General features: G+C 44.0%; 1 protein-coding gene across 1 annotated transcript in view; it reads left to right on the forward strand.

Annotated features, from left to right (window-relative positions):
- Window positions 1–18859, forward strand: part of LOC309562246 (uncharacterized protein) — a gene marked incomplete at its 3' end in the record, with an annotated part of 55214 nt that overhangs the window by 22602 nt on the left and 13753 nt on the right. Inside the window, exons 5-8 of the mRNA XM_082266366.1 lie at window positions 1399–1490; window positions 4761–4866; window positions 10397–10460; window positions 15752–15863. Coding sequence (XP_082122492.1) covers window positions 1399–1490; window positions 4761–4866; window positions 10397–10460; window positions 15752–15863 — 374 coding nt within the window. The remainder of the gene's footprint in view (window positions 1–1398; window positions 1491–4760; window positions 4867–10396; window positions 10461–15751; window positions 15864–18859) is intronic.

Raw genomic sequence — 18859 nt, forward strand, 5'->3', positions numbered from 1 at the left:
TAGCGACAATTTTACAAAAATAACAATATTTTTCAAATTTTTTTATATGAAATTCCCCAAAAAAAGAATGTAAAAATCAAAATTCTTTAATATTTTCGGCCAAATTGTTTTGTGCTACATATGTTTGGTAAAAAAAAATTGCAAAAAGCGTATTTTGATTGGTTTGCGCAAAAGTTATTGCGTTTACTAACTAAGGGAAAGATTTTTCTCTTTTTTTTTTTTTTTTTTAACGAGCAATGGCGCCGATCTGCGATTTTTTTTTTTTTGCGGGACTGCGACATTGCGGCGAACAGATCGGACCCTTGACTGACATTTTTGACACTTTTGTGGGTACCAGTGACATTACTACAGTAATCAGTGCTATAAATATGCACTGTTACTGTAAAAATGACACTGGCAGGGAAGGGGTTAATTTTATTGGAGAAGGAGGGGTTAAGTGTGTCCCTAGGGGCGTGCTTCTAATTGTGATTGGATTGGATGTTGCGTTTTAAGGAACAGCAGAGATCAATGGTCCTACATAGCAGGACCGTATGATCTCTGCTGTTACACAGGGGAGAATGACAGGCGGCTTTGTTTACATTAGCCGCCTGCCTTTCTCCCGTGTAACCGACTATCGCGAGTGACCGGCGGACATCGGGTCCGCCGGTCACTCGCGCGGGGGGGTCCGTGAGCGGGCGCGCGCTCGCTCCCTAGAGCCTCACAGGCTAGTGACGTAGACCTACGTCACTTTGCCTGTGAGGGTCTGACTGCCGACGTAAATCGTCGTTAGGCAGTCGGCAAGTGGTTTAAGTGGAGTTCCGGCCTATTTTGCAACTTTAGTGATTCCTGGAGTGCTCGCTATGCTGATCAACAATTGGGAAATTTCAATTTTTTTCGGGGGTCCCTTACCTTATTTTCAGGGCATTTTTGATTGTACTTCCTCCTTCTCCCCCCTCTGTGGCCGCGGCCACCGACATCACTTCCGCCTTTGCATTGCATCCTGGGAGCTGTTTGTCATCACTCCCAGGAGGCCGGAATCAGGAAGAACTCCCAGAACACTCCCTGGAATCAGGAAGAAGGACACAGCAGATTACACTGCGGCTTCAGATGCCCACATCCAAGATGGCCGCGCCCAGACAGCGTTTTTAAAAGTAAGATTTCGACTAAAATCCAATACTGGACACCTTGTAAGTATGAGAATAGTGGTTCTGTAAAGGGCGATGGATTCGTATTATAGGGGTATTTTTAGTTAAAAAAGGTGTTTAAGGCCAGAACTCCGCTTTAAGGACAACCGTGGATAACAGGTAAGGGGGAGTGAAGTTAAGAAACTGAAATGCACTGAGAATTCTTTTGTTTTGAGGCGAAATTAAACCAGATGGGAAGTGTGACGGATCTGTGCAATGTTTTGTGTGTTAAAAGCAGGCTGTGTCCCAGCCAGAGAGAGAAAATCGAAGAAGATTGAAAAGACAAGATGTGTTTCTGCAACCAGAAGAAGAAATTGGCAGAGTGAGGTGAGGTTGAGCAAAGTCCTATCCTTCTTCCATGACCAGAGCTAATTAACCACTTTCAGACCGGAAGGATATCCCCCCCTTAATGACCAGGCCCTATTTTGCGATTTGGCACTGCGTTATTTTAACGGATAATTGCGCAGTCGTGCGACACTGTACCCTAATAAAATTGATGTCCTTTTTTTCCCACAAATAGAGCTTTCTTTTGGTGGTATTTGATCACCTGTGCGATTTTTATTTTTTGCGCTATAAACAAAAAAAGAGCGTCAATTTTGAAAAAATATATATATATATTTTTCACATTCTGCTGTATAACATTCCCAAAAAAAAAAAAATGTTTTAACATTTTAGGCCAATTTGTTTTCTGCTACATATTTTTGGTAAAAAAAAAATCACAATAAACGTATTTTGATTGGTTTACGCAAAAGTTATCGCGTTTACTAACTACGGGAAGGATTTATGTCATTTTTATTTTTTTTATTTTTTTTTACTAGTAATGGCGGCGATCTGCGTTTTTTTGCGGGACTGCCACATTGCGGCGGACAGATCGGGCCCCTAACTGACATTTTTGACACTTTTGGGGGGACCAGTGACATTACTACAGTTATCAGTGCTAAAAATATGCACTGTTACTGTAATAATGACACTGGCAGGGAAGGGGTTAACCCTGTTGGTGATCAAGGAGTTAAATGTGAGCCTAGGGGAGTGATTCACACTGTGGGGGTTTGGGCTTGTGAAATGATCACAGAGACCTGTGATCCTATATAGCAGGATCGCATGGTCTCTATGATCATTGCAGGCAGAAGAATGGACGGCTGTGTTTACATCAGCCGTCCGTCCTTTTCTCTCAGCGGGGGGAGATCGAGAGTCTCAGGCGGCAATCGGAGCCGCCTGACACACGCGCCAGCTTCCTTGCTGATAAGCGGGGGCGGGAGCGCGACACCGGCGGCGCGCTCACCCCCTTACTCCTCCCGGGCAAGTGACGTACCGATACGTGACTCTGCCTGGGAGAGCCATTCTGCCGACGTATATATAAAGTATACGGTCGGCAAGCGGTTAAAGTGGTTGTAAACAGCTGCAGTAAAAAAAAAAAAAACTTTCCCCTATAAGACAATTGCATAATGTGCTAGTATGCACCTATTCTCAGAGAAAAAAAGGCCTGCAAAGCGCAGGTTACTACCACTTTAATGGGAACAATGTACTATCTCTTATACAATGGGAAAACTCTCCAAAGGGCCTGGTATGGATTGGAGGGGACCCCCATCCTGTTTTTGTGTCTGCATTTTTCATTGCCGGTGTTCTAAAATTTCATCGCACCCGTGAAAATTCCGGACCCTCGTCACTACCGGTGATGCTACGTCACCACCAGCTGGTGCGAGCCCCGGTGCGCATGCGCACAAGACATTTTCCAGGTCAGATTAAATTTTAAGACTTAGCGAACAGCTGACTGAGAGGAGGCGGGCTGAGGCACCGGGTATGTGCGGGTCCACCAACTCCACTTCCGGGTCTATGCGTTCCAGACATAGATCTTTTTTTTGTTGTTTCTTTTCTATCATTCCACACATTTACACACATTCCCTTACACACATCGAGAGAAATAATAAAATGTTTAATATCCATTGTAATCATAATTAGTATTTATATTAAGCAGAAAAGGGAAATGCATCATGGAAAAATGCAGTGCTTCTGGTCCCCTGCACAGTGTGTTGGTATGTGCTAAAAAAAAGAGTGTCCGCCTTTCCGTTCCATTGAAGTAAAGGGAATGTGTGTAAATGTGTGGAATGATAGAAAAGAACACAACAAAAAAAAGATCTATGTCTGGAACGCATAGACCCAGAAGCGGAGTTGGTGGACCCGCACATACCCGGTGCCTCAGCCCCACCTCCTCTCAGTCAGCTGTTCGCTAAGTCTTAAAATTTAATCTGACCTGGAAAATGTCTTGTGCGCATGCGCACCGGGGCTCGCACCAGCTGGTGGTGACGTAGTGTCACCGGAAGTGACGAGGGTCCGGAATTTTCACAGGTCCGATGAAATTTTAGAACATCGGCATTCTTTTGTGTACATTTCATCTGTCAGTGGGGAAGCCCGCTGACAGCTGGTGAGTCATTGGTTTTGTTAGAGGGGGGCTGGCTTCCCGGCATGCTCCTTAAAGAGGAAGTAAACCCACATAAAAAAAATTAGAAAAAAAAAACCTGTAAAGACAAAGGCATAATGAGCTAGTATGCATTGCATGCTAGCTCATTATGAAATACTTACCTTAAAACGAAGCCCTCGCAGTGCGGCCCGCTCAGCGACAGGGCGGCGGAAATGTCCGGCCGTCCTGCTTCCTTGTTCGCGTCCTCCGGCCATCTGATTGGCCGGGGCGCGATTACATCACTCCCGCGCATCTGTGCGTGAGCCGCCGTTCACGGCATAGAGCTCTGAAGGAACGGCACAGGTGGCCGTTCCTTCAGAGCGCATGCGCCGATGACGTCATCGGCTGCATGCACTGTAAATATCTACTAAACGGTGCAAGTTTAGGAGATGTATATAGCACCTATAGGTAAGCCTTAATATAGGCTTACATATAGGCAAAAGCATTTAAAGTGGGTTTACAACCTCTTTAACAACCAGCTATTCTTTACACAGAATTCGAATCGGTTGATCATATTTCAACTGATCCGAATTCAAGTCCTTCTGAAAATTTGGAATTCGTTAGAAAATGAATATACGAAACAAAACTAAGCAAATTTCAACAAAATCTGTTACTTTTTCCTTAAGACTCCATTCATATTGATCCTACTTGTCAGGCGACTTGTCTGCCTGACAAGTCGCGGTCCTCACGCTCCTACTGTGTAGTACAGGAACCGTTCTAATAGGAGCGACACAAGTCGCTCCGACTTAGAAAAAGGGTCCTGTACTACTTGGGGGCGACCTGGAGGCGACTTGCATTGACTTCCATTATGTGAAGTCCGTGCAAGTCGCACCAAAGCCGCGCTGCACACGACTTCACAGGTCGCCCCCTAAGCCGGAGCGACCTAATGTGAACGGGGCCCAAGAGATTCGAAGGTATCCATGTATCCATATAACCAAAATTCTGTCTGAATTTATATTCGTCCCAAAACGAGTTGCACATGTCTACAAGGTGGTATTTTAGTACTGTTAGAAAACAATAAGCTTAAATTTCCCATAAATGAGACTGTCCTTGTTTCCCTTCGGTAACTACAGCCATTGAAGGGAATCGATTTGTAGCTTTATTGGAATTCTTGACCAATATTGCCTTTGTTTTTGTAGGTGGACTCTGTCCCGAAGCTGGGCACTCTGTGTCTGGAGGATAACCTGCCCATACTGGCACTTCAGGATGTTTCAATTGTATCTCCCAGATCACCACCACCAGTGGGTTAGATAATCTATGCTTAACCACCTTGTGACTGCAATAGATCTTTTCTAATTCCACATGCACAGTGCCCCATGTGGTGAGAATGTGAATAACTGTTGCAGCAAGGAACTAGGAATGTGCATCTGTGCACATCCCTAGTCCCCAGGCCCTGCTGGCAAACTGGCAGATTATCTATGAAGTAATAGTCAGGTACAGTAACTGATGATTATTGATGCTGCAAAAAATCAGTCTGGGGTTTAACTTCAATGGTCACCTGAACAAGTATGCCTTAATTTCTTCAAGAAACCTAAGTACCAGGAGATCACCTTTCCCTGGGTTCAGGTGATCAGGTAGTGAGGGGGAATTTTCACCAACAGGGAATAAAATAGCAGCAAAATGTGATGGAGGTGCTAAGTCTTCCCCGCTCCAAAAGCTTGGAGTGCCAGTTTAGAAAAGAAAGTGTTTACATATGCAGTGTATGTACACTATCTCACAAAAGTGAATACACCCCTCACATTTTCATATTTGATTATATCTTTTCATGTGACAACACTGAAGAAATTATACTTTGCTACAATGTGAAGTAGTGAGTGTACAGCTTGTATAACAGTGTAAATTTGCTGTTCCCTCAAAATAATTCAACACACAGCCATTATTGTCTAAGCTGCTGGCAATAAAAGTGAGTACACCACTAAGTGAAAATGTCCAAATTGGGCCCAAACTGTCAATATTTTGTGTGGCCACCATTATTTTCCAGCACTGCCTTAACCCTCTTGGGCATGGAGTTCACCAGAGTTTCACAAGTTGCCACTGGAATCCTCTTCCCCTCCTCCATGACGACATCACAGAGCTGGTGGATACTAGAGATCTTGTGCTCCTCCAACTTCCGTTTGAGGATGCCCCACAGATGCTCAATAGGGTTTAGGTCTAGAGAGATGCTTGGCCAGTCCATCACCTTTGCCCTCAGCTTTTTTTTAGCAAGGCAGTGGTCATCTCTGAGTTGTGTTTGGGGTCATTATCATTTTGGAATACTGCCCTGCGGCCTAGTCTCCGAAGGGAGGGGACCATGCTCTGCTTCAGTACATGTTGGCATTCATGGTTCCCTCAATGAACTGTAGCTCTCCAGTGCTGGCAGGATTCATGCAGCCCCAGATCATGACACTCCCACCACCATGCTTGACTGTAGGCAAGACACACTTGTCTTTGTACTCCCTACCTGGTTGCCGCCACACATGCTTGACACCATCTGAACCGAATAAATTTATCTTGGTCTCATCAGACCACAGGACATGGTTCCAGTAATCCATGTCCTTAGTCTGCTTGTCTTCAGCAAACTGTTTGCGGTCTTTCTTGTGCATCATCTTTAGAAGAGGCTTCCTTCTGGGACGACAGCCATGCAGACCAATTTGATGCAGTGTGCGGCGTATGGTCTGAGCACTGACAGGCTGACCCCCCACCCCTTCAACCTCTGCAGCAATGCTGGCAGCACTCATACATCTATTACCTAAAGACAACCTCTGGATATGACGCTGAGCATGTGCACGCAACTTCTTTGGTTGACCATGGCGAGGTCTGTTCTGAGTGGAACCTGTCCTGTTAAACCTCTGTATGTTCTTGGCCACCGTGCTGCAGCTCATTTTCAGGGTCTTGGCAATCTTCTTATAGCCTAGGCCATCTTTATGTAGAGCAACAATTCTTTTTTTCAGATCCTCAGAGAGTTCTTTGCCATGAGGTGCTATGCTGAACTTCCAGTGACCAGTATGAGAGAGTGAGAGCGATACCATCAAATTTAACACACCTGCTCGCCATTCACACCTGAGACTTTGTAACACTAATGAGTCACATGACACCGGGGAGGGAAAATGGCTAATTGGGCCCAATTTGGACATGTTCACTTAAGGGTGTACTCACTTTTGTTGCCAGCAGTTTAGACATTAATGCCTGTGTGTGGAGTTATTTTGAGGGGACAGCAAATTTACACTGTTATACAAGCTGTACACTCACTACTTTACATTGTAGCAAAGTGTCATTTCTTCAGTGTTGTCACATGAAAAGATATAATAAAGTATTTACAAAAATGTGAGGGGTGTACTCACTTTTGTGAGATACTGTATATGAAAAAAATTACCTTCAAAGTTTAATCAAATTAAAGATGCCCAGTCACCAGACCATTTATTAAAAAGAAAGTCTTTTTATGTTGATCATGGTATTTACCAGTTAAAGCCTCCCCTATGTGTAGACATTCAGAAGCCAAAGACTGCATTTGGGCACCACCATCTTGGATGGAATATCAGCAGCCCAGGGGTGCAACTACAGGGGTCACCATTGTGACCCACCCCTTCTGGTTCTGGAAGCAGTGCGGTTCCCTCCTACACCTGGACAGGAGGGGCGGCACATAGAGGAACCGATGCCCTCCATGTTCCTCCTGCACCCACTGAATGGCTGCTTCTCCTTCTCTCCCTTCCACAAGAGGAACATGGAGGGCATTAGTTCCTCTATATGCTGCCCCTCCTGTCCGACTTCCATCTGCTGCCTGTGAGTCTCTCTCCTGGCTCCCCTGTGATCTTTCTGGCAAATTCTGTGCTCTCAGACCCCCCCCCCTCGCTTTTCTCTGGTACCCGTGCTCTTCTACAGGTCCCCCCTGTGTTCTTATCTGGTCCCCCTGTGCTTTTCTCTAGTTCCCATGCTTTTCTACAGTCCCTGTGCTCTTCTCTGGTCCCCCCTGTACTGTCTTCTGCCTCCTCTCTTCCCCCACAGCTCTGTCGGGTTTTCCCCCTCCCCTCTCCCACCGCTTCTGGGGATATTTAAGGATGGAGAGTGGGGAAGGGGCTGGTAAATTCTTCTTTTACCGGCCCCTTCGTTGCCTGATTACAGAGTCAGTACCAAGTACTGACTCTCTCCATTCATAACTGAAGTGTAATAAACTGTGTTTAATATGCTTCAGTTTCTGGATGCACGGCAAACTGTGTACAGAGCTATTCCTGTCCATTCATTCAGTGCAGCTAAAACTGCAGAGAAGATTGAGGGTTGTGTCCTCAATCTCGTTTCTCTGTTTCAAAGGTGAAACATAAGAGGCCTGTTTAGACCCCAGATATTTCACCAAAGCCCTCCCAATGGGGCTCCTAAAAATTCTTTAAAAAATAATACAAAATAATATTGTAAAAAAACATTAATAAATAAAATGGTAAAAAATAAAAAACTACTGACACCAGTGGCGGAACTACTAGGATCTCAAATGTCTCTTACGACCAGGCCCTGGCGTTTCACCACTGGGCTCAGAGGTAGGGGCCCCAGACTCAGAGGGAAGGGCCTTCGGCCAGGGGTCGGGGGGCCCTTCATGGTTTCTTGCACTGATGCCCTAAAGGTTCTAATCACGCCTCTGCATTGGGGTCAGTGAGCGAGGAATAGTGCCCCATCATTGGTATCAGTGGGAGAAATAGTGCCGCATAATTGGTGTGAGCGGGAGGAATAGTGCCCCACCACTGGGCTCAGTGGGAGGAATAGTGCCCCACCACTGGGGTCAGTGGGAGGAATAGTGCCCCATCATTGGGTTCAGTGGGAGGAAAAGTGCCCCATTGATGGCGTCAGTAGGAGGAATAGTGCCCCATCATTGGGTTCAGTGGGAGGAAAAGTGCCCCATTACTGGCGTCAGTGGGAGGAATAGTGCCCCATCATTAAAGAGGTTGTAAACCCATAAAAAAAATGGGTTTTTTTTCAACCTGAAAGCGAAACACATAATGAGCTAGTATGCATCGCATACTAGGTCATTATAAAATACTTACCTTAGAACGAGCCCCCGCCATGCCGCCCGCTTACCTGTATGAAGGGCGACTGAACATGTTCAGTCGCCCGTCTTCCGGGATCGCGGCATCCGGCCATCTAATTGGCCGGAGCCGCGGTGACGTCACTCCCACGCACGCGCGTGGGAGCCGACGGTCACGGCACGGGGCTCTGAAGGAATGGCACCAGCGGCCGTTCCTTCAGAGCGCATGCGCCAGTGATTTCACTGGCTGCATGTAAGGTAAACATCTCCTAAACGGTACATGTTTAGGAGATATTTACAGTACCTATAGGTAAGCCTTATCATAGGCTTACCTATAGGTAAAAGTTGCAGAGAAGGGTTTACTTCCTCTTTAAGAGCAGTGGGAGGAATAGTGCTCCATCACTGGTGTCAGTGGGAGGATTAGTGTCCCATCATTGGGATCAGTGAGAGGAATAGAGCCCCATCACTGGTGTCAGTGGGAGGAATAGTGCCCCATCACTGGTGTCAGTGGGAGGAGTAGTGCCCCATCATTGGGGTCAGTAGGAGGAATAGTGTCCCATCATTGGGATCAGTGAGAAGAATAGGGCACCATCACTGGTGTCAGTGGGAGGAATAGTGCCTAATCATTGGGGTCAGTGGGAGGAATAGTGCCCCACCACTGGTGTCAGTGGGAGAAATAGTGCCCCATTATTGGTGTCAGTTATGGATGGAATAGTGCTCCAAGGACCAGATCGAGGCAAGTTAAGTGCTAAACCTGGCCCCAGGGCCACAATTTGGAGACCACTGCCTTAGCAGATATAAATAAGGTGTAATGTCACCACTGCAGCATAAACTTAAAGTATATGTCCAGGAATTACCCAAAGTTACCCCCAAGCCTCCCCCTTCCCTCTTAGAGCATGTCCCCACATATATTTTCCCTTTACATTGCTTCTGTAGTGATAAACAGCTTTTATTGCTTTCAAACCCTTTATTACCAGGCTTGTAAAAGTCTTGCAGGGGGAACCATTGGGGGATGGATTTCTAATGACAAAGGCAAGTCTCCCAGATCAGTCTTTGCTAACACACTGTGTGTGGATGGATTCTTGGGAGTCAAAGCAGCTGCATGCTTTTCCTGGGTAAAGAAATCAATATATGCCTGTAGATATATATACAGGGAGGGTGGGGGATAGGCAGAGGTCTGTAGTCCAGCAGGCAGGGCTGATAACACAGATTGGGACCTCAGTCCAGCAAAGGCACCGTGTCCTCAGTCCTAACAGGGTGTTGAGAGCACACTGGATTTCTCACAGATCAACAGCTATTTTTCTGTACTTGCAACATTTTAAAGTGTAACAAAAGGCAAAACTTTTTTTTTTTTTTTTATTAAAGTTGAGAGGGATTAGGACCCCTGTCTGTTTTTATTGCTGTCTGTGCCCCGGTTAGGGAGGTTTACCTCTATCTGTCCTGTTTACCATTATCATTGAAAGTAAAAGTGAAAGAAAATCCCAATGTTTGGGTTTACATCAGAACAGTAATAGAGGGGACATTTTCCAGTGGGGACACTAGTCTTGTTTTCCTTCACTTTGGAGCAATTTCCTCTCACTTTCTGTTTTAGCTGTGGGGCAGGAAGTGAAGGGAAATCTCCCCAATGGGACACAGATGGCAAACATTGAGGGGGGGGGGGGGTATAACCTTCCCTTAACCTATTCAATATGAAAAAAAAAAGTTTTGCCTTTAGTTACACTTTAAAAAGGGGAAATGTACTTATATTTCAGAGATATCCTGAATACCCCCTTTTTTTTTTTCTTTTAGTTTGCCTTGACATGCACAACATTTGCAGTACTGGCAACACCATGGAACTTACATGTGACTCCAGGTAATATATCCACCTTACAATAAAGCAAGTTCAACATTATTTTAAAATACTAAACTAGTTTTACTCTGTAAATTCTTGACTTTCTTTACTAAGGCTGGCCTTAAAATCCATAGAAATTCTTGTTACTTCTAAGAACATCCCATTTTGATGCCCACTTTAATCGCATACAACATGGAGTAGGATGCTAAACACCAAAAATTCAGCCTACACAGGGTTATCAAACACTCCAGAGAATATATTCATCTCATACTAGGTGCTATAGAAAAGGGGGTTTTGGGGAAGCGCCCTTTCAGTGTCAACACGTTTCATTGATAACAACTGCTTCCTCAGGACAGAACGAAAATGTAGCAGTTTATTAGTTATAAAATATATCCAGAGCAAAACAGCAGCATGATACCAGACAGGACTACCCCAAGGGCTGACACAGGGGCAAGAGAAAGCCCCCAACATGGTGGACCAGGTAAGATGTAGTTCATCCTCAGTGGAGTTCCTCTAAATATAGGGGGAACCTAAAAAGCAGCAATTAAAGATGGCAGGGTGACAAAGAAGGGGGAGGTAGGGAGAGAAGAGAAGGGGGGGGAAGAAGAAGGGGGGAAGAAGCAAGGAAAGGAAAGGCGAGAAGCCACCAAAACCACACAGAATAGAGAAGGGGGTGGGGGAGACCCTCACGCAAAGGGCTTTCCAAGGCTATGCTGCCTTATAGAGAGCAGCAATACAACCTCACAAAGTACCCCTCAATCAAGGAGTAGCCCAAATAGAGACCCTGACTGTAAGCCCAGAGACCCATCAAGTCAGCCCTATCGCCCTCTAACAACAGTACCTGACCTTCCCATATACACAGTCACACCATGTGAGCAGCATTCTCTTTTGTAGTTTTATAGTGGATCCAACAGGACCAGGTATTATGAAATTGGATGCGTCTGTTCTGAAAAGTATGGATTAGTTTCTCCATGGTTGAGATTTTCACAGCTAACCTGCACTAAAACTGCAGTGCAACCCCTCTGTGAGTTACCTTCGCTGTGAAAGGGCAGGGCTGCCATCAGGGGGGTACAGCCAATATATAAGTAGGGGGCCCGGGCATCCTGAGGGGCCCAGCCATCCGGCAGAGTCAGAGGATGGCAGGGGTGGGAGGAGCACCTGCCCTTGGTGCATTCTTTTCATGTGGGGGCAGGGGCACTGCGAGGCCCTGGGGAATGTTGGTGGTCAAGCCTGGGGGGCCCAGGCCTAAAGCCTTGTAAGGGGCCCCAAATTTTCTGATGGCTGCCCTGTGAAAGGGGCCTAAGACTCTGCTAGGTGCTGCATAGGCATATGAGACATATGGGGTTGCAAGCCCATTCAGAAAATCTGCACATACAGGATCGCTTTCAATATATCATTGGCTGTCATGTGCTGTCATGTGCAGCAAATCCAGGTAGAATGGCATATTTTTTTGCAGACATTTGTAGAGCTGCATACATTCATAAACCTCATTTTTTTATTAAAGCAAATAGAATTCATTTTCCAAAAAGCCCAGATATATTTATGGCAGTTGGTCAGCAAATATACTGCACACCAGCCACACACAAACTACTGGATGCTTTCAATCAGTGCAAGACAATTCCAGCAGGGGGCGAGCTTGTCCCATAAAAAAATAAAATTACCTGACTTGCAGGCATAGGGTTGGATTTACTAAAGGTGAAGCTAGTAAAGTGAATGTTAGTAAATACTGTGTAAACGTGTTTCCTGCATTTGGGTAAAATAATGTTTTGGCAAACCCTGTTTTGTAATTTTGCCTTGTATATGATTATTTAAAGTAAACACAGGTCCAATCGATATACTAAGAATCACTTTGGAATGTGAACATTCAGTTTGTTTTGCTAATTGGAGTGAGATGTCAGCCAACTGGAGTCCAATCAATGAGATGAGATTGGAGGTGTTGGTTACAGCTGCCCTGCCCTATAAAAAACACATACCAGTTCTGGGTTTGCTTTTCACAAGAAGCATTTCCTGATGTGAATGATGCCTCGCACAAAAGAGCTCTCAGAAGACCAACGATTTAGAATTGTTGACTTGCATAAAGCTGGAAAGGGTTATAAAAGTATCTCCAAAAGCCTTGCTGTTCACCAGTCCACGGTAAGACAAATTGTCTATAAATGGAGAAAGTTCAGCACTGCTGCTACTCTCCCTAGGAGTGGCCGTCCTGTAAAGATGACTGCAAGAGCACAGCGCAGACTGCTCAGTGAGGTGAAGAAGAATCCTAGAGTGTCAGCTAAAGACTTACAAAAGTCACTGGCAAATGCTAAAATCCCTGTTAGCGAATCTACAATACGTAAAACACTAAACAAGAATGGATTTCATGGGATAATACCACAGAGGAAGCCACTGCTGTCCAAACAAAATATTGCTGCACGTTTACAGTTTGCACAAGAGCACCTGGATGTTCCACAGCAGTACTGGCAAAATATTCTGTGGACAGATGAAACCAAAGTTGAGTTGTTTGGAAGAAACACACAACACTATGTGTGGGGAAAAAGAGGCACAGCACACGAACATCAAAACCTCATCCCAACTGTGAAGTATGATGGTGGGGGCATCATGGTTTGGGGCTGCTTTGCCGCATCAGGGCCTGGATGGATTGCTATCATTGAAGGAAAAATTAATTCTCAAGTTTATCAAGACATTTTGCAGGAGAACTTAAGGCCATCTGTCTACCAGCCGAAGCTCAACAGAAGATGGGTGTTGCAACAGGACAATGACCCAAAGCAGAGAAGTAAATCAACAACAGAATGGCTTAAACAGAAGAAAATACGCCTTCTAAAGTGGCCCAGTCAGAGTCCTGACCTCAACCCGATTGAGATGCTGTTGCATGACCTCAAGAAAGCGATTCACAGCAGACATTCCAAGAATATTGCTGAACTGAAACAGTTCTGTAAAGAGGAATGGTCAAGAATTACTCCTGACCGTTGTGCACGTCTGATCTGCAACTACAGGCAGGGCTGCTGTTAAAAATCACAGTGCCCCATACAGCCTACCTGGCAGGCCCCCCCCCCCCCCCAATATATCAAGACAATATTTTCACTAAAAATAGGGGGGATCAGAAGCAGGCAGAACAGGGAAGTGGATCAGTGTCTGAGAAGCAATTACAGGAACGATGCCATGTGTCTGTGTCTCTCCCTACAGTAGCTGAAAGTTGGCAGGAGTGGGAGAAACTGGCTTTCAGCTGTTGTATAGAGCCACACAGGGCTTCCTTCTGTAATTGCTCCTCCGCCCAACTGCACCAATTCCCAATGCTGTTGGGGCCCCCTTGTGTGCCTGGGCCCCCTACAGTAGGACTGGTGGTCCCCCCCTATCAGCGGCCCTGACTACAGGAAACGTTTGGTTGAAGTTATTGCTGCCAAAGGAGATTCAACCAGTTATTAACTCCAAGGGTTCACATACTTTTTCCACCTACACTGTGAATGTTTACATGGTGTGTTCAATAAAAATATGGCAACATTTCATTCTTTGTGTGTTATTAGTTTAAGCAGACTGTGATTGTCTATTGTTGTGACTTAGATGATGATCAGATCACATTTTATGACCAATTTGTGCAGAAATCCATATCATTCCAAAGGGTTCACATACTTTTTCTTGCAGCTGCATATCAGCTTAAGTGCCGGTCCACACATATGCAATGCAGGAACCCTGGGAATGCACTGCGTGTTCCCGCATCGCATTCAAATCGCAGGCAGTTCACACTGCCATATGCGAATCGCTGGGGGTGTCAATACAAAGTTAACGACACCCCCAGATCAGTTTGCATATTGCGGTGTGAACTGTCAGTTCGGACATGAATCGGATCGCAAAGGTGTGAACCACCATGCGATCCGATTCTGCTGCGGACCCAAAAAAGGGTCCTGTGCGTGTTCTGTCCGAATGCAATGCAAATTCAGCCATACAATCTGTATGGCTAAATTTGCATCGCACAGACGTCTCATGTGATGTTCAGAGCAGTGCGATGAGAATCACATGCGATATCTGTCATCGCACTAATGTGAATCGGGACTTAGTGTGCATGAGGCCTTAGTGAAGAGCACTTTTCAAAGTGAACATGCAGATTGTTCAGTGAACAGCCTCTACTCCACCTACAAATTGGCTTCTCCTTGAAAACAATGCATTCTCTATGTGGCTATCTTATCTCAGCGAACAAAAGAAGCAAGACTGATTGTAGCGGCAAATATCAAAGTCTTTACATTATAGACGGTTACAAAAATTGGTACACACTGCATAGCCATAGCCATGGCTATGCAAAAGCCATGTTGGTGCAACAATCTCTCTTGCTGTGCTGTTGTATTCTGGCACAACAGGCCAGAATACACTGATCAAAGGTCGCAGCCATTGGCTGTGAGTGCTGATCAGATGCTGGTTTTACCTTTCGACAAAAGCCAGTCGTTAAACCAGCTTCTGTAGGACAGACTGCTGTACACAGCAATGGAAAGCTGGCCGATTCCTGCTGAACCAGCCGATTTCGGACAGTGGGTACCCAGCTTAAGATTTACCAAAACTGTGTGCCATGACCTACCTAAACTATCCAAACAGTTTGTATCTAATCAGTGTACTCATGTACAATATAGTTGTTCATAGATCTTAGGCTCGGTTCACACTGGGACGCCCTCAAAGGCACCCGACTCTGAAGCTGCCCCGTACAGTGCGACTTCAGCACGGCTTCTTTAATAAAAGTCAGTACAAGCCGCTCCAAAGTCACCCCCAAATAGTGCAGAAACCTCTTTCTAAGTTGAGCGTCTTGAGTCGCTCCGATTAGAACAGTTCCATTGCACTGAATGGAGCACGACCTGTCAGGGACTAAGTCGCCTGACATCTCGCCCCAGTGTGAACTGAGACTAAGGCCCCTTTCACACTTGTGCGACTTCAAAGTCACACGATTTTACAGCGGTTTTGCTCAGACTTTTTTTTTGCCACAATTTTGACGTGATTTTGATGCGAGTTTGACTGGGCTTGAACGTCTTTGGACCTCAAAACGCATCGAAATCGTGCCAAAGTAGTTCAGAGACTACTTTGAAGTCGGTGCGACTTCAAGTCGCACAGATATGAATGGTACTCATTGGAAATTATGAGGAACGACTTGTCATGCGATTTTGCAGTCCCAAATCACATTACAAGTCGCACAAGTGTGAAAGGGGCCTAAAGGAGATTGTACAGTCAGATTGTAACAATTACTGTATGTTAAGTCTGAAGCTATCCATACAGTGCCACAGATGACAGATGTATAAACGTAATAATAATAACAATGAATTTATTTTGTATTACAACAGGCAAAATATTACAAATGTGGACAGAGTCTCTCTGAGCATTGATGATGAATTGATAAAATCCGATGTGAAAGTGATTACACCCAGAGAGAAGACACGCGGGGCTCACATTGAGGTAAACAGAGGGACATCATTTATATTGTATCTTATAGTATGTCATCATGTTTCCCTTTGGGTCCTGAGATTCACTGAGCAGATTAGTGACCATATACATAATAAGTCAGGTTGGGAAAAGACATAAGTCCATCTAGTTCAACCAATAAAAGGGAAAAAAAAATAAAAATAAAAAAAAAAACATACAATCCTTCACCCACAGTCGATCCAGAGGAAGGCAAAAAAAAAAAAACAGCAAAGCATGATCCAATTTATTCCAGCAGGGAGAAAAGTTCCTTCCTGATTCCAGAGAGGCATTCAAATATTCCCTGCTTAAACTTTGCATATAAATATTAGTAATAGGGATAGACCGATATGGTTTCTTTCAGGGCCGATACCGATATTTTGGTCACAACCTATCGGCCGATATTTTGTACATAGAAAGTCTTGAAAAATAAAGACAATTTTTGACACAAATCTAGTACTGAACATGTTAATTTTTGTTTAATGCTTAATGGCTGGCTTGCTGGTACCCTGTGGTGAGTGGCTGGCTGGCTGGCACCCTGTGGTGGGTGGGTGGCTGACTGTCTAGCACCCTGTGGTGGATGGCTGGCTGGCACAGGGGCTGTGGGTGGCTGGCTGGTACAGTGCCTGTGGCTGGCATGTACAGGGCCTGTGGGTGGCTGGCTGGTACAGGGCCTGTGGATGTGGGTGGCTGGCTTGCACCGGGATGGCGGTGGCGTGAGTTTCAGCCTCTTTCTGATTAGACTTGGACACTTCCGGTTTGCTACAGGAAGTGGGGTATAGAGATGTGCGTCCTTAGTGGTGTGAAACCAAGAGAAGAGATGGACATTTCTCCGATACGGGCATCACAAAAAAATGTATTTTAATGCACGAAAATGTGGGACTAACTTCTTGCATGATATTAAATACCCATAAGAAAAGGATATATAACGATCGGCATGCTAGTTCCGGTTCCGGTAAAACCGTGGCCGGGAATTATATTTATCATCCTGAGATTTATAACAATCTATCAGGAATTATTGATAAAGACATCAAAAGGTTGATTATTAATATGGAAAAAACCACAGAGGATTTGTATTAACCTAAGTAGTTGGCAAAAAGTTATATATATACTGTATATCATACCGCTTAATGTGTATATTTGGGAATTAAAAGAAAAACAAAAAGTATATTTAAAAAAAACCCTCAATCCGCAGTATTGTAATAAAACATTATGATATAAAATATATATGGCAATATATAAAAAAAAAAATTTAAATACAAAAAATGGGTAAAAAAACCCTTAATAATACCTGCTATGTGAATGATAAGAAGGGGGAGAAACGATAAGTGAACAAAAGAACTAAAATAAATAGACCAGAGGACAATGAACCCATATATAGGGTAAATAGATGACAGAATAAATTTTAAACTAGCATAACCAAATGACTGTTCAAAAAAATCTGGTAAGGGATTGTGGATGAAGAATGGGACAATAAACATGGAGGTAGCCTACTGAAAGAGAACATGAATATCAAATGATTGCATATAATTAAGCTGTGTTAATGAAAGAATTAATATCCCATTCAATGTTTAAACCAAATGGTGAATAGGATTTCAAAGTGTATATCCAATATGTCTCTTGACGTGAGACACCTATCTTTCTGGATCCACCTCTCCATGGTGCCGTATACCGATCTATGATCTGAAATAGTGTGCCTTTCGGATCGCTGTGGTGATATCTGGAATAATGTTTGGGTAAATTATGATTACTTTTATTATTTTTGATATTTGTAATATGTTCGTTGACAAGAATATAAAATTGCCTGGTAGTACGCCCTACATATTGTTTGTTGCAGGGACATGTAAGGAGATATACAACATAAGTTGTAGTACATGTAGAAAAGAAGTTAATGTCATAAATAGTGATGGTAGATTCAAAAGACATGAATTTTCTATGTTTATCACGATTTAGGTGACAAACTCTACATTTACGACAAGGAAAGTGGCCAATCAGATCTGTGAAGAACTGAGGCTTATTGGGAGGATCTAGTACATTTGGAGCCAATTTCCCCCTCAGGGACGGTGCCCCTCTAAAAGTAACTACTGGTTTGTCCGGAATGACAGGGCCCAGGACTCTATCATTTTTGAGTATATCCCAATGTCTTTTGAGAATTTGTTTGATATGTTTATGATGAATGGAGTATTCTGTAAATACAGACCACTTTGCAAAATTTGAAGAGTTAGTAATATTAGGATTGGAATCAGCTAATAATTGGGATCTATCCCTTCTAGCAACCTCAGAGATAGTCAGATCTAATTCATTAGCATTGTATCCTTTTATTGATGCTGTCAGAGGAGACTTACCCTTGATATTTACCACGCGTGTTACCCCTGCAGGGGTACCATTTTCGGGTGAGTGCGCAATTCATTAGGGGGACACAGGATTCACCAGCACGCGTCACCTTCTGAAGAGTTTCACCTTATTCCATGAAAATTTGGGACCGGATGGTTGTCATCCTCTTCATATTCTGAACTTTTAATTTCACACGGACTTACCTATGTAGTCACTTTTCTGTTATGTGACACCCATCATTTTATACAAGTGTCATTGGACTTTCAGCTGCTTTTTTGAACTGTTATTTTTATATCGCCACTTGTTACACTTTGTTTTGTGGCTATTATCATATCTGTACTTTCTTTCACTTTTGCCCATTTTCTTTTTGGGACACACCTTATTTATCCTTTACACCTATTTCACCTATCACCTTATGTGACTTGTCATATTCACTGATTGGGCACATTCCTTCACTTGCCATTTTTGGTGACACCCCCATCCTTCCTCCTCCTTTTAAGGAGCACTGTCACTTTAATTAAATTCATTTATCTTATTTTTTATTGTATTTTCTAGCATAAAGTCACTTTATATTATCATTACACTAACCACCATTGCACTTTATTAGACAATCAATTTGGGGATATTTGTATCATTTATTCGCATATTAATTTGTTTAC

The sequence above is a fragment of the Pelophylax lessonae genome, assembly GCF_965119305.1.
Source record: "Pelophylax lessonae genome assembly, chromosome: 8".
Taxonomy (NCBI): domain Eukaryota; kingdom Metazoa; phylum Chordata; class Amphibia; order Anura; family Ranidae; genus Pelophylax; species Pelophylax lessonae.